The sequence below is a fragment of the Diabrotica undecimpunctata genome, chromosome 6, assembly GCF_040954645.1.
Source record: "Diabrotica undecimpunctata isolate CICGRU chromosome 6, icDiaUnde3, whole genome shotgun sequence".
Classification (NCBI taxonomy): Eukaryota; Metazoa; Arthropoda; class Insecta; order Coleoptera; family Chrysomelidae; genus Diabrotica; species Diabrotica undecimpunctata.
Genome location: NC_092808.1, coordinates 95,334,604 through 95,361,423, shown reverse-complemented (window position 1 = coordinate 95,361,423; position 26,820 = coordinate 95,334,604). Strand labels below are relative to the sequence as shown.

General features: G+C 32.7%; 1 protein-coding gene across 2 annotated transcripts in view; it reads left to right on the top strand.

Annotated features, from left to right (window-relative positions):
- The window catches only part of PIG-O (phosphatidylinositol glycan anchor biosynthesis class O), a 94,681-nt gene extending 68,698 nt beyond the window's left edge, over positions 1 to 25,983 (top strand). For both annotated transcript variants that reach the window (XM_072534939.1, XM_072534938.1), the window contains exons 3-6: positions 3,874 to 3,950; positions 11,203 to 12,903; positions 20,196 to 20,590; positions 25,641 to 25,983. In XM_072534939.1, coding sequence (XP_072391040.1) covers positions 3,874 to 3,950; positions 11,203 to 12,903; positions 20,196 to 20,590; positions 25,641 to 25,835 — 2,368 coding nt within the window. In that variant the 3' untranslated portion in view covers positions 25,836 to 25,983. The remainder of the gene's footprint in view (positions 1 to 3,873; positions 3,951 to 11,202; positions 12,904 to 20,195; positions 20,591 to 25,640) is intronic.
- Positions 25,984 to 26,820: the final 837 nt, after the last annotated feature.

Here is a 26,820-nt window from a genome sequence, read left to right as displayed (position 1 = left end):
GTGTGTGTGTGTGTGTGTGTGTGTGTGTGTGTGTGTGTGTGTGTGTGTGTGTGTGTGTGTGTGTGTGTGTGTGTGTGTGTGTGTGTGTGTGTGTGTGTGTGTGTGTGTGTGTGTGTGTGTGTGTGTGTGTGTGTGTGTGTGTGTGTGTGTGTGTGTGTGTGTGTGTGTGTGTGTGTGTGTGTGTGTGTGTGTGTGTGTGTGTGTGTGTGTGTGTGTGTGTGTGTGTGTGTGTGTGTGTGTGTGTGTGTGTGTGTGTGTGTGTGTGTGTGTGTGTGTGTGTGTGTGTGTGTGTGTGTGTGTGTGTGTGTGTGTGTGTGTGTGTGTGTGTGTGTGTGTGTGTGTGTGTGTGTGTGTGTGTGTGTGTGTGTGTGTGTGTGTGTGTGTGTGTGTGTGTGTGTGTGTGTGTGTGTGTGTGTGTGTGTGTTGGTATAATTATAGTGTTATTTAAATAAACTTAGAACTGTGAACATTTTTAAGGTGTTTGCTGTTTTCTCTCAACTGAAGTAAGTAAATTTAATATTATTTTGACTCTATTACAATAATTGTTATGATGATAAAAGGGTTGCAAGTGTCAGTCCATAATTGAAAAGATATATTAAAAAGGTCAATACTCACAATCTAATATTTACTTTCAAAGTTTTACAGAAGTGATCGGTTTCGACACTTTCAATATTTGCCTCATCCTCAGGCCCAGCAAAGAGATTGTTTTGTTAAAAACCAATAATATAGATATCGAAAATAAGAAGTTTTCCGCTTACATCCAGGGTACTGTCTGTCTTCATCTTTTCCTTATGACACTATCATTGTAGTGAGGTGATATGTTGATCATTATATACGTATGTAAATAAAAGGTCTTACTAAGTAAAGAGCTTTAGGTCTTTACCTTGTAAGAACCTGTGACAAAAACAACAAAAAAAGGACATCATACTGCATAATATGTGATTTTCCATCTTCCACAAGTTTTTAAACTATATAAAGTCCGGATGTGGCAGCTTATACTGTATGTGTATTTGTCTTTAACTACTTTTAATTTTATTATAAACCAGAAGATAATTCTACCTTTTTAATAATAAAACAACAACATATATAATGATCAACATATCAGCTCACTACAATAGATAGAGTCATAAAGGAAAAGATGAAGACAGACCGTACCCTGGATGTAAGCGGAAAACTTATTGCCGATATCTATATTATTGTTTTTTAACAAAACAAACTTTTTGCTTTGCCTGAGGATGAGGCAAATATTGTAAGCCTCGAAATCGGTCGCTTCTGTAACACCTTGAAAATAAAGATTTTGAGTATTGGCCTTTTTAATATATCTGTTCAATTATCTATTATCTATCTATTATCTATTATTTTATTAGAATATTAGCCTGTAAATAATATTTTGCAGGTTTGTATACACAGTCACTAAAACAAATTAATATGTCGGACACGGATTCTGCCGATGAACTCGTAAACATACCTTTAACTCCCCCCAAAAAGAGATTGAAAAAAGGCCATTTAAGCGTAAACGTTAAAGAAATAATTGTAAACGTGTATAAACACGAGTTACAAGAAAATCTGGCGTTAATATTGTCCGCTGTTGAGAAATGAGTAGCCGATAAAGTTGGAGTATCGGATAGTTCTGTGTTTAAAGTTATTAGAGCGATAAGAAGAATAGTGCATTAATTCTTTTTTAGAAATGAAATTCCCACGATAGATAGAGTTCTACAACAGGTCAACGACGACCCAATCTACCTGATTTCAAACGTACTACTTTTTACAAGCTTTTGAAAAACTTCAAATCAAATTTGAAAAACGTGGCAGGAACAGTATGCTTACAGACAGAGATGACCTTGTAATCTAGAGAAGAGAATTTTTAAGGCAGATAAAAGATTATAGGAATGGCAATCGTAAAATATATTATTTAGATGAGACTTGGATTAACGCCGGTCATACTAAATGAAAAACATGGATAAGTCATTTTTGGATGGACTCTCGACAGGTCTTAAAAATCCATCATGTAATTCCTGGACCCCGTTGTCCAAATATTTTTCCTAGCAGGATGGCTTACAGAAGGGCATATCTGGATTCATTTCGCATAATGTGTTAAAAGTACTGTAACTTTCGAGATTTTATGGTGGTCAGTACCTCTCGGTTCTTCTTCACTCTTCTGAGGACCTCCTCATTGGTGACTAGGTCAGTCCACGGGATTTTAAGTATTCTCCGATACAGCCACATCTCAAATGCTTCCGATTTTCTGCACATATCTTCGTTCAAGGTCCACGATTCAACGCCATAAAAAAGAACAGATTAGACGTAGCATCGCAGCATTCTTACTTTTATAGCAAGAGAGAGGTTGTGGCTCTTGAAGAAGGCCCCCATCCGGTTGAAGATGGATCTAGCTTTTGATGTGGAAATGAGTAGCAATGATAAATAAAAGATACGAAATTATTCGAAATTACATAAACAAAATGGAATATATTTTAAAAATGAAAAACTGTAACCCATTTTACTCATTGTACCTATGTAGTTTTCCAGTACTTATTTTTCGTAATTGGATATTACTTATATGTAATAGTAAAAAGTTTTTTTCATCATTTTCAAAGAAAACCTTTCGTTTTACATCCGCAAAGTATGTTCCTTTGTGCGTTGTCGCCTATGCAATATTGGGGACGATCTATCAATGGATTCATATATAGTTTTGTCTCCTGAATCAAAATCTGAAAACGGCATTTTGATATGTCGAACCATCTTAGACATAACCGGCATCAAAGTCAAAAATAGTGACGTCACAATTCTTCTAAATATACATTCGTTTCTGCTGACACAAATAAATGTTAAATCGAAATCGAAACGTCGACTTAATAAATTTTATTTATTAATGTTAATGTAATGTTAAATGTATAAGTATATCTACCCAATAATATATGTATAAGTAGTTTCCCTAACTTTTACCAAAGAAGAGGTCTCTTTTTATATCATTAATGATAATATTATTACTTATTTCCAAATATTGGTCTTAAAGCGTAAAATGTATAAAAACAACTTTCTATTTTTTGCCTTTTGATTAATACCAAAATTATCTAATGATGTGTGAATGACAGTTTACAAAAACTAATATTAAAGTATACTTCTTTGGAAGATTAATCATTTCTTACTATTATTTTAACAGTAATCATAAAAATTATAAATTAATTCATTTCAAATTTAGATGTTATAGACTGCTAGAATCTTAATACAACCCTGTACAATTATATAAATATAAGGTTTCGCGTGTTCTGTACATGCATTTGTTGACGGCTACTTTTCTGTTAAATGAATTTAGTATAGGTTCCAATCTCATAAGGGAAAGAGAAAGAAGAATGAAAACAAATGCAGGCGAAAAACATAATCTCCTTATAGAACGTAGAGTATAGAGTCTCTCCGCTTATAATGGATTAAACACATATCGAGGTAACCCCACACAGATATATTTGAAAGAATAACTAATTGAACATCACTGTAACCTAGGTGCAAAGGAAGGCTTAGAAGAACATGGCTGGATGATGTGGAAGAAAATGTATGAGTAATGAATATCAAGTACTGGGAAATGGAAAAGTGACATGGCAGCAGCAAAAACACACAGCAAGTTCTAAATGATATAGGCGAATATCCACCTCAACTTAGAATAGGATTTGCTAAACGTCCTGGCATTAGCCAAAATCCCCAGGGATTGTAGGGCGTTGATAATGATGCTTTCTCCACATTTTATTTTTCTTTTCTTTATCTGTTCTCCTGCTAAAATACTATTTTGTCTTGAATATATTTATTTTTGTTTGGCTATATTGTTTATTTATTGACTTCCTTTTTATTCAAAACTACTTACATTGCAACTTTTATTTTTAGACATGTAGTTTCCAAGATAAACAAAACAGAAAACATGATGCTTTTTGTAATAGGAGATCATGGAATGACATCTACAGGTATGTACTAAGTTATAATTATATTGACATTTAAGTAATAAAAAAATTGGTTGATATTATAATAAATTAAACCGTAAGAAATCTAGAAAAGACAGTTAAAGATATAGAAAAGATAGTTAAGATTTGATTTTATGTATAGTACTTCTACATTTCGCTTATACGTATTTCGTCCTTTCAGGACTCATCAGAGCGATAATTTCTTAAAGACACAAACGGTGACATCTAAGAATAAAACGAAAAGTAAAAATCAGAAGATTTCTACTACTTGTTCGAAACCAAAATTTAAATTCTTACTTAAATCTGTGTCTTCTACGATATCAGTAGAAGATTTGATTTCACGTATAGTGAAATTAAATACACGTGAAATCGTGAATAATAATAATAAGATCGTGAAAAATAATCGTGCATCGTAAAATTAAATATACGTGAACTGAAATCTTAACTGTCTTTTTATAGGTATCTTTATTAACTCGTATTTTGATTTTGGGAAGCCAGTTCATAAAAGGTTCTTGCTTAGATGAATCGATATGACGTGGAATGCAATTTAAGATCCCCATGGCGGTCCATTCATCTTCTACTTTGTTTGTATATCGTAGAAGGAACAGATTTAAGTAAGAATTTGAATTTTGGTTTCGAAATCTTTGGATTTTTACTTTTTGATCTAACAAATCTATTTCATATACTAATAAGTGGTAACTGTTGATTTTCCTGTCATAAACCCATGTTTATTTATTTATTTATTTATTTCAACGGTAGATCCATTTACAATAAAATACAAAAAATAGTAAAAAGTAAAGATCATGTACAGTAAACATCAAAACAACAACAAAGAAATAATTAAACAATAAAAATTAGTACATTAAAACAGTATATCAAATCACAAAAGGTAAAAAATATCACATATTTATATTAATTATTAGCCTCTTAAGTTGCCTTTTGAAAACATTAATGTTTGGACAGAATGGATCCAGTAGCAGGTCATTGCAAGAGCCTTAGATTAACGAAACCGGTTTCTTTAATCTAAGGCAAGAGCTGAGCATTCTCGACAAGGGAAAATGACGAACATGATCAGTTCTATGAAAAGGCATATAAAAGAATGTGTTGAGTTCTCCGTATTGTGTTTAAGTACACATTGGCTAACAACGGGAGACAATTAATAACGTTGTTTAGAATTGTAAATAACATATCAGCTGTCAACCTGCGGTTCTTCAGTGTAGCAATGTTAACTTGAGATATTATTACAGAATAATCTATGAAGCAATTTTTAGTGTTTGTTATATTAATATATGCTTTAAAAGCTAAAGATCATAGAAACTTCCGCTGAACGCTTTCCAATCTATCAATGTAGACTTGATGAAATGGGGACCAAACAACAAAGCAGTATTCAAGACCTGAGCCAATCTAATGAATCCAAGATTACGAAATCCTGTTTCCTTAATTTTAAGAAAATAACTTCTAAATGTCAATGCACAATCCAATAATGCACCCAAATCTCTAATCTCAGTAACTGAATCCAAGAGTACATCATTAAGAACATATTTATTAGCTATTAGATTATTTATACGAAAAAATGAAATACGAGAACATTTAGTTGGATTTAAGCTTAAACCATTTTGTTTCGATCATAAACGTATATTATTTACATCATCTTGCAAAAGATCTCCATCCGATTTTTCATGTATACAATACAATAACTTAAGATCATCAGCAAATAGAAGAAAGTCTGAGTTTTTGATGGCCTTACCAATATCTTTAATGAACAAGTAATATCCCACAAGAGTGAGGCTCTTGTGGGACACCAGAGCAACAATGGAGTTCTTTTGAAATATAATTGTTGTTAATACGAACTTGCTGTGTACGTCCCATCAGAAAACTTTTTAATTTAATTAACAATGGGGTCACCAAAGCCAGATGTATGAAGTTTTTATACCAAAAGGTTATGATTAACCCGTTCAAAGACCTTCGAGAAATCAGTGTAAATGCTGTCGATTTAAATTTTATTCTCACATGCACCCAACAAGTATTGTTGGTAATTGACAAGGTTTTTTACTATTGACTTCTCGTTAGAAAATCCATGTTGTTCATCAATAATTATGTTTCCGCAAGCCTGTGAGATTTATCGATACCAATTTATCAAGAAGTTTCGGGATTGCTGATTGAATAGTTATACCTCTATAATTATTAACATACTCACGATTGCCAGATTTATAGATAGGTGTAAGAAAACTATTTTTCCAATATTGTGGAAATACTGATGATGACAATGATAAACTGAGAATTTGTTGTAAAGGTTTACATAGGGAAAAATACGGTTCTTAATAAGTTCGGCAGGTATACCATCAGGTCCTGAAGAATATATAATTTTTAAACTCATAATCCCCTCCAAAACATCAGTCAGACTAAATTTCAGAATCTGGAAATCCACACTGTAGTCCAATACAAAATTAGGTAAATCATACTCACTATCATTATATGTACCTTAAAAGAATTTCCTCACCACTCTGAGCTATTACATCGCCACCTTTATTAGACATTACATTAGGATAAGCACTAACCTCACGTGTAGCACTAACTTGCCTCCAAAAAAAGCGGGGATTACTTGAAATATTTGCTTGAATATTCTCTAAATAGTTTTTATAACATACTGCTTGTACTAATTTACATCTTTTCCAACACCAAAATATTGAATAAATTAAATAATTACTAAAATTGTAGTTTCACATTTAATTAATAAAGATTCTAAAGTCTGCCTCTGGTTATTTCTAAAAAAAGTTTGACATTTTTCAATTTCTGGTTGTTTTACTTTGCTAAGTTTTTGCAAAAGTGTTTATACTTTGAATATTTAGTTTAATTGTTGTTTAACGAGACGTTTAAATGTTTATATAGGCAGAATGGTACGTACTATAGCCGAAAAAGTAGCAGCTGTCTTAGTAATTGGTGCATGTAGAAACAAATTCCATGCAGCAGAACGTTTTTTGAATGAGAGGTACCCCGATCGCCATATAACGAGGACTTATTTAAAATATTAACCTACTAAAAAATTCTAAAATTAAATAAAATTAAATGAAATTAAATAAAATTAATTGAAATTAAATAGCATTAAATAAAATTAAATACAATTAAATAAAATTATATATAATTAAACAAAATTATTTAAAATAAACAAATTTTATAGTCGTTTATAGATAAATATTTACAAATGAAAAGTTTTTAATGAAAATTAATTAATATACCCTCCCATTATTCGTGATCTTTTTAGATTATAACGATAATCAAAATGAAATAATTAAGCATAAATACAAGATAATAATAAAAATGTATGTGGTGAATAAATTCTATATGTATTATATTTAACAAATTTTAAAAACTAAACTAAACTAAATTTTTACTAAAACCATTAAACAATTTTTTAGAATAAGATTTTTTAAATTTTAAAGAAATTAAATGTGTAGTGTTTTTATAATATATATATATATATATATATATATATATATATATATATATATATATATATATATATATATATATATATATATATATATGAAATTGTAATTTTGAAATATGATAAAACAATAATTAAATTAATTATGATCCAATTAGCTAATTAAAACAAAAAAGGTTTATTTATTGAATTTTATTACAATTATGTGAATAGATTTTATTAACGGCGCCAATTTCATAATTCATGTTTTTTTATCACAGGGTTCCTACTTGAGTTAAAAAAACTACCTTTATCTTCAATAGTGTTCAATAAGAAGAGGAGTAAAAGGAGTAAATAAAAACAAACTCAAATTTGTGCAATACAATTAAAATATAATAGTAAAATTAACCTTTTTCAAACTGTTAATACAACTAATGAAATCGCTCAAAAATAAATGTTCCCCAAATAATTTTTTCATCAAATTTTTTTGCGTAAAAACATTCCTTAATGTCATAGAAATACTGTCCTAAAATTTTATTAAGAAATTCGAAATAGAAACGAAGTTATAGCTGTATTTATAACGGTATGCACTTGAGCTAAAATTCGTGTTTATACAACACCGCGCGCCCCGCTTCACCTGTGCACATTGCTTTAAAAAAATTGTTTTGTATTATTGAAAGTTATCGAAAATTATTATTGTTTTGAAAATCGGAACAAAGGCCTCGATCTGTTGGTCATTTAAAAGGTTGTCGAAGAAAGGGGGCGCATTGAAAAACATAATATGAGAAAATTCAAAGGTAATCAGCTTACTGCAGAAAAAAATTCTGAATTACTCAGTTCCTCGGCAAAATTGGATAAAGCTAAAAATTTTAATAAAAATTGGAGAAATAGTAAAGAGTTGATCGGAAAATATCGACGAAGCTGGTACTGCTCAAGCCAATAGAAGGAGCAGCGAGACATCAAAAGAGGTCAAAGTTATGAAAAAAAATAGAAAGCTTTGACTGACCATTTACATCTTTCACTGGACAGTAAGGGTACCCAATATGTACCAGGAATCGCTGATTAGGGGTAAAAAAATAAATATGGCTACTTTATTACTTTAAACGCGTTTTTCTCGACATCACATTTTTCAAAACTGGGAGACGTTTTTCTCAAAATCTATTATACCAGTCTTAGCAAACCAATTTTTTTTTTGATACTTTATATATTCTTCTTCTTAAGGTGCCTTCTCCATTAGGTACTGAAGGTTGGCTATAACTACAGCAAATTGCTCTCTATCTTGAGCTGTTCTTAGTATCGAATGTGTGTTCATGCCTGTCCAGTCTCTTACATTCTTCAACCAGGAGCATTTTCTTCTTCCTGGACCCCTTCTTCCTTCCACTTTCCCTTCCATTAGAAGTCGTAGGTAGTTGTATTTTTCTCCTCTGTATATAATATGTCCTAGATAACTCGTTTTTCTGTTTTTTACAATATTAAGGACTCAGTACCCATTCTTCTTAGCACCTCGTTATTGGTCACGTGCTCTGTCCAAGAGATTGTAATAAAAGAGGATTGAAGCTAAGGGATGCTAACCACTGTCACCACTGTAATATCCCCTGTTTTTAAAGGAGATTTAGCTGTCCGAGCGAATTTGAGGCATACTGGTCCACTAGTTCGAATAGGTCGTGATTTCGCCCTCGCGGATTTACAAGAGGGTAGGAAAAAAACAAGATAGGGGCTGAAGGATACTCCGATGCAGGCCCTGTAAAGAGTCAGAGGTTATTGGCTTGCGTTAGAAGCCGGGAAGATGTACTAAGCAAAAATGTGTTGTCTCTATCTAACGGTGAAAAAAAACAAGCCACTTTCAACTTACTATGTATTTAACAAATCGTAAATTTACAACTACTACACAAGATGTACAAGAAAGCTAGTATTGGTTATCAAATTTTGCGAAGGTAGACGAGAAGAGATTTTACTAAGGGAGTTTAAAAGGCGGACAACCTACTATTAATTGTTTCCCCCAAATGGTTGGTATATATTGTTCGTTACCTTAGCGTACTTAGGCCCTAGCTAACGAATACGCCTTGTAGTCCAAACTGGAACTCAGGAACAGTCTGGATGAACGCTGGAATTCACTGTACGTTATGGCGGTACTGAGCGAGACGAAAAATTCGTATTTTTCGACTCTACCTTCCGTCGGACACGATATCACGATAATTGAGCTGAACACACCGTAACGCTGCCCGAATAACACCCTAGGTCGCCCCGCGCTGACTGACTGAGCGCCGAAGTACCACTGGCTCGGTTGCCAGAACGCTACTGCCTGGCTTGGTCGCCAGAACCTTACTGCCCGGCACTGACTGATCATTTTTCCGCTGCCTTTCTTGTTTTTATGTCTTCCAACGAGTACCTTGAGTCAGCTCCACGTGTTAAAATGGATCATTCCATCGGTGTGCTTTGCTAGCTTAGCTCAATCCTTATCGCTGTTTAACAATCGTATTTTGTATTATTTTCTAACGAAGGTCTAAAGTGTCGTAATTTTTAAACATTCCGAGCTTGTGTCAAAATTAGGTCAAATTGTTATTCTTTGTTTTTAATTTGAAATGTATACGTTAAACTGTGTCGAATTTATTCTTTATTTAATTTGGAGTATGAAAAGATTATTTAATTATTTTTAATTATTCTTTTCTAGGCTAACTACCCCTTATTTTGTTTCTTTTATTTTCTTGCTATGTTGACTTGTTACACTTGGCTAACTGATTAACGATTGCGTTTGGGGGGTGGGGTTGTTTCCCTTGGGTATGTGGCTGATACATTACAAGATCTTCAGCATCCTTCGAAAAACCCACATATCAAAGGCTTCTCTACGCCTCATACTTGTAATTCCGAGAGTCCATGAAAAGGTTCTGCGAGAATAGAAAAAACTATGACCATAAATATAATAATTTTTTTGTTTAACATTTAAAAATTTTCTGTTTTTCCAATTTAGAAAGTAAAAGTCCCCTTAAGGAATAATTATATCTTTGGAAAATCTCATCAATTCCTGTCCTATTGACAGGATTTTTATTTGCTATTGCCAATTGACATTCGGCTTATTTATATTAGGACTATATTTTAGTATATCGCTTTTAATTTATCATATTTTTAGAAAATTACAATCTTAAAGTACTACGATTTTTGAAATGTGTCATTAGTATATTACTCTGCATTTGAATTTTTTTTGATGACCAGGATCTATAATAATATAATGTATTTGCAATTTCGAGATACTTAGCTGTTATCACATACATACGCGTAGGCATATTCAAACAGAGACAGCATATCTCTGTGTGTGTTATCATTCTCTCTATAGTACCAGTAGCTTACAAAGTCACCATCTACCTTGACGGCAAGTCAATCCTCTTCTGCAAGTCTTCTGCAGGTCATCATGCAGGGTAGAGTCGATGGCAAAAAGGGAATAGGTAGAAAGAGGAAGTCATGGCTGCGAAATATTCGAGACTGGACAAACATGACTGTAGACGAATTATTCCACGTTGCAAAAGACAGAGAAGCTTTTAAAAATGTGGTCGCCAACCTCCGTTAATGGGGACGGCATAGGAAGAAGAAGAAGACCTTGACGGCCTTAAATAAAAACAACACATACTGCATGAAAAATGATGCAGACGAATGTACATTACTACTATTGTAGGAAGAATGGTAATATACACGGTATCTCGAAGTTGAAAAACATGCTGGTCGTTAAACAAATTTTGAATACAGCGATAGCAAGACGCTGTGTTTTGCTAGAAATATCAGTATAATACAATTTTTTTCACCCTCAACACCATTTAATTTTGCTTAATTTTTTTTCAGGTGATCACGGAGGAGAAAGTACTGACGAGATAACAGCAGCAATGTTTGTTTATTCAAATCAAATTTTGTCAAAAATTGATACTTCAGAATCGGTGAAACAAATAGACTTGGTGCCAACTCTCTCTACACTGTTGGGGATTCCTGTACCATTTCAAAATTTAGGCGTTCTAATTTTGGATAGTTTGCCAGTTTTTACGAAACATTTGGAGCTAGAAAATTGGAAATTTAGTCTTTATTCATTGTGGGCTAATGTCCAACAAGTGTTTGAGTATATTAAAGAATATGCTGAGAATGAAGGAACATTTGATGAAAATGATTTAAAGACTTTTCAACAGAGATATTCTGTGTTAAATGCTAAAATAATATCCATTGATAGTGAAGAGAAATTTGAATCCTTTTCCAAAGAACTGATTAAGTTTTTGACTGATCTACGTCAATTATGTGAAGTTCTGTGGATTCAGTTTGACTCATACTCAATGACCCGAGGTTTACTTTTTATATTTTTAACAACTTTCTTTGCATTTGTTATAACAGATGGCATACCAACAGATACTTTGTCAAAGGTATTTTCTAGTTCTTATATACTGTGTTCTTACGTTCTTGTAATTTTAGGAGGTAGTGTTTCATCTGTCATTTATTATTTTGATCTAGTTGATGATTTAGCTAAAACATCATTTTTCGTTACAGGTTTCTGTTCTCAGATAATGTTAGCTTTGCTGGTTGTACAGAATTGGGACGTCATAACTCAAAATTGGTATTCTAAAAGTAAAATAAAAAATATATCAAACTTAATCGCTCGTTTCGTATTGATATTTAATGTCTGTGGCTTATTTTCAAACAGTTATATTATAGAAGAGTCTTTTGTTCTTCTCTTTTTATTAGTCACTGTTGTACTAATAGGTGCAATCGGTGTAGCTTCTAAAAAAGCTGACGCCAATAAGAAGAAGACAGTTTCCAAGTTTTGGAGCTGGTCTAAATTAAAATTCATAATTCTCGCTGTTTTGGTCGCTATCTTTGTTAGAGGTTCAGCGTATTTTTGGAGATGCCGTCAAGAGCAACAGTGGTGTTTTGGATCTTACCATGAAGTTGGATCTGGTTCCAAATCAGAAACTACTAAACTACAATGGACTATAACTGTCATATTCTTGGGAATGTTTGTATTTTCTACAAAAGAATGGTTAAGAAATGCGGGAAATATGAATGGCTATTCTTTAACTGTTACTGCAGTAAAATTTTTGCCGACTACTATAGTAGTATGCATGTCGGGTTATTGGGCAATGAGAAGGGTTTCTTCAAATAAGAAATCTATAGGATCCTTACATTCAATTAATTCTTTGGCTTGGAGTGTTTATGGCTTGATAGGTTTAGGTATACTAGTTTGTATTTTGAAACCGCTTTATACTTACGTTTTGCCTACCACGAATTTTCATCAGGAGGTAAATAGTATTCCAGCTCTATTTAAGAAGATTAAAAATAATATTACTGCCCAAGACAAACCAGATAAAGACGATATTCCAGTTGTGTATGGTATGGGAACCGTTTATAGTGCAGCTTTCGTCACAATTGGAATCTATTTAACTCTTCTGTTTGCTTTACTTTTGGGAGATGCAGTAGCTCCATCTTCAGTGATTATGTTCCTAACAGCTGCGTTTGTTCTCATAGTAACATCCGTGTTACGAATTGAAAAAGCGACAGATATAGGTAAGACTTATATTGTATTTGTAACCATATGCTTAACACCTCAAAATTAAGTTTTTATGTCAAAAACAAAAAAGTTTACCTGTTTAGTTCAGTTTACAGCTAAAATAGTTTTAGTGCAATACTAATTATTAAAATAATATAACAAAAGACTTTCTTCAATATAACAAAAATTATAATGAAATGGTGGCACCCCCTAAGATAAAATATTCCGGAAACGAAATGAGAATCCGTTCGGATTTCTGATGTGAGGACTATTTCAGGGAAACACCATTATAGGTTAGAAAAATCAGGCTAGACTCTTTGAATCTTGGAAGTCTAACAGGTAAAAGTATGAAGTGGGTAGATGCGCTTAAAAGAATGAGAGTACAAATTGCTTGCATTCAAGAGGCAAGGTGTAAAGGGCGAAGGGTGAAAGAACTAGGTGAAGGATACAAACAGGTATACTTGTTGATTGAGAAATGAAAGATAACGGAGTAGAGAGTAAAATTCTACATACAATTTGGAGAAATATGCCAAGCTATTGAAATCTCAGAAAAGAAGTTTGAGCATAAAGAGATTTGGTGATGGTCAAACGAAGTTCAAGAACAAACAAAGAAGAAGAGAAAATTATATAAAGAGTGGTAAGAAAATAAGTCAGCCACATATCTGCAAAACTATAAGGTTGCCAAAAAGGAAGCGACAGTAGCAGTAGCCAAAGCTAAAACACAAGCTTTGTACCATACACAGTGAACTAAATTACTAAGAAGTAAACTTAGAACATTGGTGCACTATGTGACTCGAGGGCATCATTGCCCAGTCCGGGTAGATTATGAGCGGGGTGGTTTATAGAGGTGAGAAGTAAAGAAGGATAGATATAAAATATAAAAAAGAACGGGCTTCAAAAAAAAAGGCGCCACTATTTTGAGTGGCGTCCTTCTTCAGCGCTGTCAAATTCCTTATAGTAAGATCCCACTGTAAGTACATAAGGGGATTGTTTTAATGCAGTAGTGCGGAACTATTTAAATCGGCAGTCAACAGGGTCCGCATAGCCATAATGATTTCCAACCTTCGATAGAAGGTGGAACTTAAAGAAGAAGAAGCAAAAAATCGAAATTTTTTTTTATAAAATAAGACTTTGAAGTAAGTAGAGAATATGGAAGAGCGGAGCGCTCCAAGCGGTTAATCCAGCTATTCAAGTGGGCCCGGTGACGGCAGCTATTTACTATAATGGGCTTTTCTCGAAACCATGTTTTTTCAACCGGGTGTCACTCATATTTTGAAACTATTGCACTCATCAAGATGAACCAATCAGCATTTTACTCTTTAGATGTCTCTCCATGGTCGGTACTACAACCAAAAATATTCATTGTTATTTAAAAAAGTTATAAACAATTCAAAGTGCAAAAAAGGGTTGAAAGATTCATAAGTCCGCCATTTTGTTTTTTTTTTCAGTGAAAATGTTTCAGTTTAGTACCGACCATAGTATCAATTCGATACAGAATATGAAACCATTTTGTTGTTTGCTTTCGGATGATTCGTTTCCAAGAAACGATGACGACACCCATCAACAAATTGGACGAGTTTATGCATCCATTTTTAGAGCCGCCATTTTGAAAAAAGAAAAAAATAAATTTCAAATGGTTTAATGTATGTTCTTTCAAATGTAAAAGTTTGATTTTCAAATATCTTTTGTACTATAAATAAAATTTATTAAAAAAAACATGGACGAACCTAGCCTTAAAATTAGGAGAATACATTGATAATAGGTTGCCAGTAAAAAAGTGGCCAAAAATATTTTTAATTCAATAGGACTTTCATCAAAAAACAGTGTCAGCCATTTTTTTCGAACAGACGTTTTGTGAACAAACCGGGGCTGGTTAGTAATATAAATAATATAGATAATTAATATAGAAAAATACCAAAGAAAGTTTAGTTATTGAAAAAAAAAATACAGTGCCACAATTAGAAAATTAATTTGTTTAATCGATTATTATTATGATACCTGTACAAAAAGGAACAACGAAGCGGTGTTATTATGGAATATGTAACAGTGATACACGCTCTAAATAGTCTAAATTATTTACATTAAGACAGTACATATATTTTTTTATAAATTGTATCAAGCATTTATTTCTTTATAAAATAAAAAATATTTGTTTAATAAATATTTCTTTATAAATTTATAAACGTATAATATATATTATATGTCATTGTCAAATCTGTCTGTACGAAAAACATGGCGGCTCATGAAAAGTCCTGTTAATGGTAACTAATTTTTAAACAAAAATGTTATTTCGTTCATTTATTTTTTGGCTGCAAATTAGGATTGCCAGCTGTTGAAAACGCGACAGAGCTAATCTTTGATACCTCGCGTTTTTAACAGCTGGAAGTAGGGTAAAGTTAATATCTACAATAATATCGCTGCAAACATCTTCATCAAATTTTTTTTGTTTTGCGATTTTTTTTTATTTACTCAGAAACATAAAACGAGCATGTAAGCTATCGCAAAGGTGCCTTTAACCTATAACAAAAATCAGTTTATACAGTTAGACATATTTTAACAGCTCAAGAACCTTGGAAATACGCATGCTCGAATCCTAAATGAATGCTAATGAATTCCAAAAACATTACATATTTTAATTCCATACTGAATTCAATATTAGTTCAAGTTTTAAATTAATCAATTAATATTCAAATATAAAAACGACTGTAAAATAATAAATACTCCAACTATTTTATAGTCGGCACGTAATTTCGTTGGAAAATTTATAGGAACAAGAACGATTAAGATACTATAAGAGCGTTTATATATATAGAGCGTTTCACGTTAAGAAAATAACATTGCGAAGATAGGACCATGTATTTCTTATGGGCGATAGAAGCGCAGCGATGCCAGGACGAACACAAGCACGATTCAGGGTTGTATTATTTGTATTTTCGTTTCCACAGACATGAATTTAAATTAATGTTTTTTAACGTAATTGACCAAAAATGCCCATTCGAAAAAAGAGATGAAAAGTGAGGAAAATGATGTTAATTCAATAAATAGTATTTACAAAAGATAATTTTATTTTATATTATTTTAATTATAGTAACGACAGTTTATTTATTTTTCGGTGAGAATACCATATGCCATTAATCATGGAAATCAGTAGAAAATATTTCTTAGCTAAATCATGCATTTTGCCGGCTTTTAAAGATAAGCATATATCTAATTACTAATCGCAACTTAAAATAATACGTGTGCGTATGTCACCGATTTTATGTCGTTCTCTGACTACATAATGATAATAAGGCTTTGCGGTTCTTTAGTAATTATTGTGACTTTACAGTTAAATGTTAATTGAAAATGGAAATTCAAAAATTAAGCCAAGGGAATATCTTGGACATCCGTGCAAAACAAATTGTTTTAAATGTATTTAATTATTATCTAAATTTAAGAAGTGGTGAAAGTGTTAGAATTTTAACCGATACAGTAAGTGCTATGAAGGGAGTAAGTTTTAGTCATCATCATCATGCAACCTCTTCTGTCCACTGCTGGACATAGGTTTCTCCCATTTTTCGCCACTCTTCACGGTTCTGTGCTTCTTGTTGCCATTTCTTGGATATTCGTCTAATGTCGTCCATCCAGCGTGTTGGTGGTCGTCGTCTGCTGCGTTTGTCTTCTCGTGAGCGCCAGTCAATTAGTTTTCTGGTCCATCTTGTGTCTTTCAGTCTCGCTATGTGACCTGCCCAATTCCATTTCAGCTTGGCTACGCGTTCGACGACATCACTGATACCTTTTCTTTTCCTTAAGTCTTGATTCCTTATTTTGTCTTTTTTTTGTCACGCCGAGAATTGATCTTTCCGTGCGCCGTTGTACCACTCGCATTTTTAGTGCTGTTGTTTTTGTGAGCGTGAGAGTTTCTTTACCGTATGTCATAATAGGAAGAACGCATTGGTAAAATGTCTTCCGTTTCATAGCTATCGGGATGTTGCTCTTAAAGATGTCTCTTAGTGAACCATACGCCGCCCAAGCAAGTGTTATTCGTCGTTAAAATTCGCAGGTCGGGTTGTCCTTGCCTATTCTGATTTCATGACCAAGATATATGTACTTTTCTGTCAATTCTACCACTTGATTTTGGATGATTAGGTGTTCGCTGGGAACTAAATTAGTCATAAATTTGGTCTTACTGATGTTCATTTTTAGACCTATTGTTGAATATACGTTTTCTAATTCTTGTACCATTTGTTGTGCTTCACCCAGATCTTCGGTAATAAGTACTATGTCGTCGGCAAAACGCAGATGATTGAGCATTTCTCCATCTAAGTTTTAGTACTATTTCTAAAATACGCAAAAAAACTGTGGAAGGAGCACTAAGGCCCTAGAAAACGTACCAAAAGTAGAGTGGACAGCAGAAAGTTCACTTACGATGCAGTAGTTCGTACGCAGCTACGTGCCATCGCGCATAGTTTTTTCTTTAAAAATTTACCGCCGAGATTGAACAAAGTTGTTGCACTGGTTAAAAAAGACATAAGATTTAGCAAACTTGCCACGCACAACAATGTGGAGAATACTCCATGAAATGAACTTTGTTTTTTGCAAACCAGGAGTAAAGTCAAGCATGATTGAACGGCCCGACGTTCTAAAATGGAGGCATCAGTATTTGCGTGAGATAAAAAAATTTCGTTCTCAAAGATACACCGTCGTTTACTTGGACGAGTGAATGTTAGACATAGTGTTTCCAAAGAATGGAAGGACCTCTCAGTGACTTCAACCAGGGATGCGTTTGTTAAGGGGTTGCCAACAAGCCTAAAACAGCCGACACAACGAGGTCCCCGATTTGTCCTTTTTGGTTTTTAGCTAAAAAAACTCAGCGGACTATCATGATGAGATGGATGGTCCTATATTTGAACAATGGTTTAAGGAAAAGCTGCTTCCTAATCTTCAAGAGAAAACTGTTGTGGTGATGGACAACGCTTCGTACCATTCGAGGAGAGAAGAAGTGATTCCGACACAAGCCTTCAATAAAGATCAAATTAAGACATGGTTGTTAGAGAAAGATATCTTTTTTGAAGAAGATTATTTAAAATCAGAGCTTATGGAAGTTGTAAACACATACAAAGAAAAATCCATAAATGACATATTGCCTCACACAACACAAATAAGAAATGCAAACTATTGTAAACTTTCTGGAAGAGCATTTTGGGTTATTGACGGGTTGATGGACGATATTGATCCTGTGCTAATAAATGTGACGGATGACAGTGACATAATGAAAGTGATAGCGATGATAGAGAAGATGAAAATGATGTTAATATGCAGTGAGTAAATTATGTGACAGTGTGCAAATCGGCGGACAAAGTTTTAAAACTTATGAGCACATTTTATCCCTGATAACTTAGTTATTGTAATCAGGAAAAAATAGAGAATTAATTTTTTAAATTATATACAGGTTATTCTATTAAAGAACCACAACTTTGGTTTGACACCGTGTGAGAGAAAACTTAGTACCTCAATAATTTAAAAATGGGTAAGAGGTCTAAAACTTTTATGAACATCTTTTTTTATATATCCAGCAGGTATTTTATAATAACCTAACCTGTACTTGAACTATTTTAAATTAAATACTTTGTACGTTTTTGTTCTATCATGAAGTGTGTTTGAACCCTATTTTCAAAGATATATAAGTAAGCAAAACGAGAATATCTACAATTACAATAAAAATAAAGGTTTCAACTAACACCTAGTTCGAAGTAAGTACTTACTAATCTACTCAGAATCACTGTTATCACTAGTATCGCTCGTATCTTCCAAATTTATAGTTAATTTGGTTAATGCTGGTAAATATTTAACATAGTCATTTTCCACTGCGATTACATGTTTGATTACATTTTTCCAGTTGGTTGCTGTGATCTTTGTGACTTCTCTTCTAATTAACTGGAGAACAGTAGACGAAAATTTAGGAGCCACGTTTCTTCTTCTTATATTTCCTTCAAGTTGAGTCTATATTAACTCTATTGGGTGTAATGTACAATAGTAAGGAGGAAGTCTAAGCATGGTATGGCCATTACTGCGAGTACAGTTATCAACAATATATTCCTTCTGGTACTGTCTACTATAAACAACCTCAAACAGTTGCTTTTACTTAATATAGTGCCTAAAAGTACAAATCTTGCTCAAATAAAAATTCTTGAATTTGTAATTTGTTTCAAGTAATATTTGGAATTTTCTCATTAATCTTGAATAATATGATGCGTCAATGACAATCACACTATATTTAGGTAATCTCGGAAGAAGAGATTTTTCAAACCATGATTCAAAAATTAAACTTTTTTTCTACACCGCAGTGTAAAATTATAATTCTGTCCTTTATTGAGCGGTACTGAATTAGAACACTTTTTCTTATTCGTCCTTTTTTTACGGTGTCATGAGTACCATAGCAGGTCTCATCCAAATAAACAATATTTCGTTTAAAAATAAAGTTTAAACTATTCATTATACCTACCTACCCAAGTGTAAACCACTGGGTGGTCGAAACGAAATTGTTTCGGATAAACTACTTTATGGTTTCGATCGCTCAGGCAAATATTGTTATCTTACCCAAAGAATGCATAAGTTTGCCGTTACAAGATAACGCATTGTGATTTGTCATAATAGCGATATCCGATGATTTCATTGGCTCTTGGTCCACGTGGATTGATCAACAATTCGATGATAACTTCAACTGGGTGACTGCCCATATTTTCAAATATAATACCAGGCACATCTGAATGTAAATATGGATGAGAATATTAAAACTTTTTATTATTACACATCTGTCATTGATAATTTTGCAGTTAATAACTACTCCTGGTAGAGGACTTTTATTTTAATTTTTATTGCCCGGTTTTATTACAGATAAATGTATTTTTACACAGTCTCACCGAAATACGACGCGACTATACTAATGCAAAAACTAGTTCGACTTTGTCTTGCTATAAGAATGCACTGAAGAGAATTCAATGTTTTCAGCAATGTCTGTTACATCACCAAATGGATGCGTCAAGATCACGAGATTTTGAACTCAGTCTACCCTTACAATTATTTTAACTTTTAAAAACTACCATTTATATTTAACCTTCGAATGTAATAATAATAAAGCCCGATATTGACCAACTTCCATGCAATTACAACTTTCGGTTTTGTAAAATTATTGGACTGATCTTAGGTTATCAATCTCGATGTTATAGTTATACTAACGTAAAAATATTACTTACTGTACATTATATTAATTTTTAGTAATGATTTACTACTTATAGATGTATATATATATTTTTTTTTTGTTTTTTAGAACAACTGTTTGATGTTCCGAATATATCGATACTCATATGGATCATTTTAGCACAATATTTCTTCTACGCTACAGGACACCAACCATCGTTTCCAAATATTTCTTGGGAAGCTGCGTTTATAGGTACAACTGGAACGTTTTCTAATAACGTTATTCCCGGAACCTTGATTATCCTGAATACATTTTGTTCGTATATTTTAATGGGAGTACTGCTGCCATTATTATTAATCACACCGTTTACAGTATTTGTAATGATCCCTTCCGTTTGCGAGAAAAAACAGGAGTTTAGACTAGAGGCCTCCAGAGGAGAAGTTATTTTATTTGAAAAAGATAGACTGATGTTAACGTCGATGTTTAGTTTAGCTGCGAAATATATTTTAGGACATGCAATACGGGTAAGAAATATTTGTCTCCTAGTATATTGTTAAGACTCTACATTACTGAAGCATAATATATGTAGAACTTTAGTGTTAGCGTGAGAATAGAACTGATTTATTTTTTACTATACGTATTTTTATTTTATTTAGATAGATGGTTGTTGACGTTTCTACAGGCCGTAATAGCTTTTGTCAACATTTATCGTTAAAATAGACAAATAGTATCGCCAAGTAGATAAATTCTTTAACTTTTGCAATTTTCAACAGCCGATTTTTGTTCATCATATCCTGCGTTTGTGTAAGAATGATCTCACACAAACTTTGCTCTTTGCTGGTATTCTAAATTATCTTTCTTTTCTCATTCCCTTACATCTTCTTGAAGCATTGGCTTTTATGAGTCGCGAGTATTGAGTAAATGCCTTATTGATATGTAAAGCCGGCTTTATTGTCGTTACAAACACGCTTTAAGAACTACAGTGCCTCGAACAAGTACTTATTCGAAATGACATAAATATTTTCTTTAATAAAAAATCCCGTACCCGGCGATATCCGAACCGCCTTAAAATTAGAATTAGGAATATGCTTTATTGTCACTGAAAATTGTACAATTTTAAAACTTACAAATAGAAAATAACAATTACAATTTATTGAAATTAGATAAATCATCAATATCACAAAATAAAAGATAATAAAATAAACAATCCGTTGTAAAATGTAAATAAATTGCAAATTGCCTAATAAACTTACGAACTAACAAGTTGAAGTTGCTGCATATGATACGCAAATATAGATAAAAATACTTTAGTTACTTATACATAAAGGTACTGTAATTTCGTAGTTATTCATTAAGAAACTCTTCTACTGAATAATATGGTCTTTCAGATAGATATGCTTTTGTCATTTTGCTGAACTTGGGGAAAGAGGTTGCAGACTTTAGTTGTAAAGGAAGATGGTTGTATAGTTTTTTTGTAGAATATAATATAGATTTCTTTACTAACTCAGTAGACGGTATCGGTAAATAAATATCAAAGGTTGAATTTCTGGTGGAGTAGTCATGATTAGGTCTTGCTGAAAAAACATGTAGGTGTTTACGAATTAAGCAAATTTTTTAAAATATATAAAGAGGGATGCGTTAAAATCCTGTGATTTTTGAAGTAGCTTTTGCAATGTCTTGTTCTTCTGAGGCCAAAGAAATACCTTATTGCTCTTTTTTGTAATTAAAAAAGAGTTGCAGTATTAGAGCTGCTCCAGGTGATGTTGGTATCATTAGAAAAAATTTTCCATCGATTTTTAAATTAGTTATGTCATTTACAAAGAAAAAGAAAAGTAGTGAACCCAATACTGAACCTTGTGGTACTCCACATACAATGCTTTTGTGACTAGAGAGTATAATTTGCTCTAACCAGTTGTTTCCTATTCTCCAAGTAAGATTGGAACCAATTTAAAGAAATACCTCGAATTCCGTAGAAATTTAGTTTTTTTTTATCAAAATGTGATTTACCCAATCAAAAGTTTTGGCGTAGTCACAAAAAACAGTGGTAGTGTAAAGATTATTATTTAGTGCTTGGTAAATCTCATGTAGCACAGAAAACATAGCGTCACTGGATTTATTAGATAAAAAGCCGAACTGATTTTATGATAAAATGTTGTTTTCAACAAGAAAGGACATAACTCTGGCTTAATATAAGACATAAGTCTCAATAATTTTGGATAATGCCGGTAGTAAGGAAATGGGTCTATAGTTGCAGTCATTATATTTTTCACCACCCTTATGAAGAGGAATAATAATGGCTGTCTTTAGGCACTCTGAAAATGTACCTTTTTCAAAGAAATCATTAATTATTGAGACCAGGACTTCCAACAAGTACTACAGGAAGATTTGTTTATATTTGTACTCACATTAACGAAGTATTCATTTAGATTTTCAGGGTTTGGCAGGGAAAATGTTTGAGCTGTTAGTTTTATTTCGAAGATCGTTTATTATGGACCAAAATTTTCTTTTGCAACACTTTTAGAGCTTTCCAGACTTTGATAGTACGCCTTTTTTAGCTGTTTTGATAAGTTTTAGATAAGTTACTCTGTACTTGGTGATATATTCAGTGACAGAGATGTTTGAAGTCAATTTTTGATGTACACTAGTGAACGCATATTCTTTACTGATATGCGGAGACCTTTGGTAGTCCAGGGTTGGTGATGTTTTGGCTTCTTCTTCCTCTTTAAAAGCAATTCTGCTTGTTCATTGGCGGATTAATGCCTCTATGAAAGGTTGTCACTCCATCTTTTGCGCGGTCGTCCGATACTTCTTCTGCCGATTGGTGACTTATCTCTTGCTATTTTGACGACGCGGGTCTCCTCCATTCGGCTTAAGTGGTTATTCCATTCTTTTTTTCTATTTTGTGTCCATTCATTTATACAATTTACGTTACATTTTCTTCTCATGTCTTCACTTCTCTTTCTTCTCAGTACTCTCATCTCTGCCGTTTCCAGTAGCTTTTGCGTTGTGGCTGTGTCGAATCTTGTCTCCGAGGCATATGTCATTATTGGTCATACACTGGCTTTATAAATTTTTGACTTCAATACTTCATACACTTCTCAGTGTTAATGTGTCTGTTTCGCCATATAGTGTTATTAAGGCATCCTTCCAGTCTATTTGCTTTTTGTACTTGATCTCTCACTTCTTTGTCCAGGTCTCCATAGCTAGACAGTGTAATTCCCAGATATTTTATTTCCATTACTTGTTCAATACTGATGCCATCAATTTCTATTTTACATCTGGTTGGTTCTTTGCTGACCACTATTGTTTTAGTTTTCTGAGATGAAATTGTTATATTAAATTCTTTTGCTCTTATGTTAAATCTGGACCAGTCTTTGCAGACTATCTTCATCTTGGGATATTAATATTGCGTCATCTGGTCTATTATACTCTAGTAATTTCTCAGTAATTTGCTTTATAACGAATATTGCATCTGTACACGATCTTCCACTACGAAAACCCTGTTGTTCATCTGCTAAACTTATCCTCTGATTTATTAACACTTGTAAAATTTTAGTTGTAAGTTTTAGCGTAGTATTTAACAAATTTATACCTCTGTAGTTTTCTGGCTGTTTTTTATCTCCTTTTTTGAATAGTAGAATTAGTTCGGTCGTTCTCCATTCCTCCGGTATTTTATTGTGTTTTATAATTTTATTAATTAATGTTGTTAATTGTTCTGTGATTTCTGCTCCACAATATTTCAATAACTCGTTTGGTATCCCGTCTTTACCTGCTGCTTTTCTGTTCTTCAAGTTTTCAAGTATTTCCCGACTTCCTGTACATTATATTAAGTTTTTCATTTGTGGTAATTTCTGGTATTTCCGGTTCTAGCGTCGTTTGTTCTTGCTCTGCATGTAGCTTTTTATGTAATCAATCCACGTATCCTTTTCTATGTGTTTTGGTCCTATTAGTTTTTTTACCTCCGTTCTTTGATCTCTTATGAAGCGCCATATTTCCTTTTCCATGTTTTGGCTTAATTGTAATTAAAGGAAATGCTTTATTGAAAATACAGATAAGCTTATCTAAAAATCACTGAAATTATACTCCACGTCCACAGAAGGAAAGTGCTACCCAGAAGTCAAGCATAAATTTTAAAATTTACGAAAGTTCTGAGTGGAAAAAATCCTACCTAAGTGTCGGGTTTTCGAGGAGGGTTTGCTGAGAGTGTTAAACTTGAGACAATATAATAAATTATGGCAGATGTTGTTTTAGTAATTCTTGTAGGAGAATTAATGTAAATTGTGAGACCATACGATTCGAATATATTTATTAAGGACAGTTGGGTAGCATAAGCAGTAGCGCAATGAATATTGAAGTCACCCCATAGAATTTTTTTGCTTTTATTGGGCAGGTCATCTAACAAATTTAGCAGGTTCTGAAAAATAGTTCCGTGGAAGAGTCAGGTGATCTATAAATGCAAAGAATGTAAATATTAAGATTCTTATTATAAACTAAGAAACCTCAAAGAAGGCTTCATTCAACAGAAATTCATATTTTGTTACCGGAGAAAAATCATTATTTGTAGAAATAATTAGTGGGGTGCCACCGTGAGTTGAACTTGGACGATTATACCTAGCAATTGTGGTATATTTTTCTACAAAAAAAGCTCGTTGACTTTAAGCCAGTGCTCTGTAACCGCAACTATCGTGAAAAATCCTAATTCCTCTAGGAACAAAAATAATTCATCTTTATTACATCTTATAGAAGGAATATTTATTAATCACAACCATGCTAGAGTTGTCATAACTAAAATCATTTGAGGTTTCTAGTCCCACAGAACACGTCGTATTGTTTAAAAATTTCATTTTGGAGAGACAACGGAATAGTAATTTAGGTGACATTCCTTTGATTTCTCCAGGTGAACAATTTTCGAAGTGACAAAGGACATAAAAGCATCTAGATCAGCTTCAACCTCAGTTGGACCAATTCCATAAGCATCGTTAAATTCTATAAGGGAGCACTGTATATTTCTGTAGAAGGATTTTTCGTAGATCTTCAGTCTTAGCGGGTCTTAGTGAAGTCCTTCGGAAGCCAAGAATAGTTTTATGAGTTTTTCTATTGCATTTTGTTGTGTCAATTTATATTGAACCACAACTGCACGGTATACGATACATTTTTGAGAGGTGTATCTAGTCTTTTGGATCTTTGGTCGATTTTATTCTTTTTTTTTTTCGTCTTCGTTGCTTTAAAGATGGGCTTAACGTTTCGCCAACTGTTTGCTATTCGATCCGTCACATGTTTAATTTGAGGCAAAACAGTTTGCCTCTTGCCTCTCGTTGTTGGACGATATTATGGTTGACTCTTAGAATGTAGAGACCGCTTGATTTCCGTTAATGCATAACCGTATTGTACCGACCTTTTTTTGTAGACGTGTCAATTTTTTCTTCAAATGTTTTTATGACTCTTTTCTTTCTTCTGATACCGATTTGGAATTTTGGAAATTAAACTTTTTTTACATTAGTTGAAATTAAATATTATTAAATGTCTAGAATAAATAATTTAGATGCATATAAAATAGCTTTTTTATTTTTCTAGGTATTTGCAAGTATGTTAGCTGCTACGATACATTGCCGGCATTTGATGGTATGGAACATATTTGCACCGAAATTAATTTTCGAATCGATAGGAATGTTCATAACCTTAGGCTCGGTAATTGTTGGTTACCTCATACTTGTACGAATTAACAATAAAACCGAATCGTTAATCCAAACTCTTAATAAGATGAGCTGATTTGTTTTATGTCGTAAGTTGTTATTAGTTATTTATAATACTTTTTTTCAATACATTTGGGCATTTTTTGTGCTAGTTTATTTGTAAAAAAAGCGTTGACCACATACATAAAATGCCTTGATATGGAAAATGTTGTTATAATCTTGAATTAATAAATAGATTTTATAAAATTGTTGTTTAGTACTACCTTAAATATGTAAATAATACTAAAAAAATACTATGTAAAAGTAAGTATTAGTACAATTGTGACATGAAATATGAATGATAATAAATCAACTTAATATGCCTGATGATAACTTGAAGGAGATTATCGGAAATTGCAGAGTGCCAATAAACGATACTAATAATAATGAAAATAAATAATTAGAACTTCATATATCATATCAATGAAATATAGAATGAACTAGTAGACATGTGCGGATATATAATGATAGACTCCTGTGACAGCTACTTCTCCCTAAAAAATCCACAAATATACCTGGAGACAACCAAAAGAAAGATAAAAATCAGTAATAGATTATTTGGTACGACAAATACCGAGGATAAAAACATTGGAGGCAAGAGTATATAGGAATTTAAAGGTATACTTGGTTCGCTATTCCCAGTTCTAACTGTTTAGTGAATTTAGTAATTATTTTTTTGCGAAGTTAGTTACTTTTTGACAGACTAAAAGTGGCTGGAAATTACTATACAACCAAGGACTCGTACTCATAGCCAATATTAATAGTAAACAAACTAAATAGTAAATAAAATAGAACTTTGCGAATTACCGACAATAAATATTTATTTATCTTCACCATATAATAAATATTTATGTTAAATTATAACAACTAAAATATATTTTTTAAATATATACTACCCAAAATTTGATGTGTTTAGTATACACTTCCACTATTTAGAATAATTCTTCTTTTTTTTAAACAAAGTAGTATGCAATAATAGGATACTTTAGCTATTAATACTGAGAAGTATTATGTGAGAATGT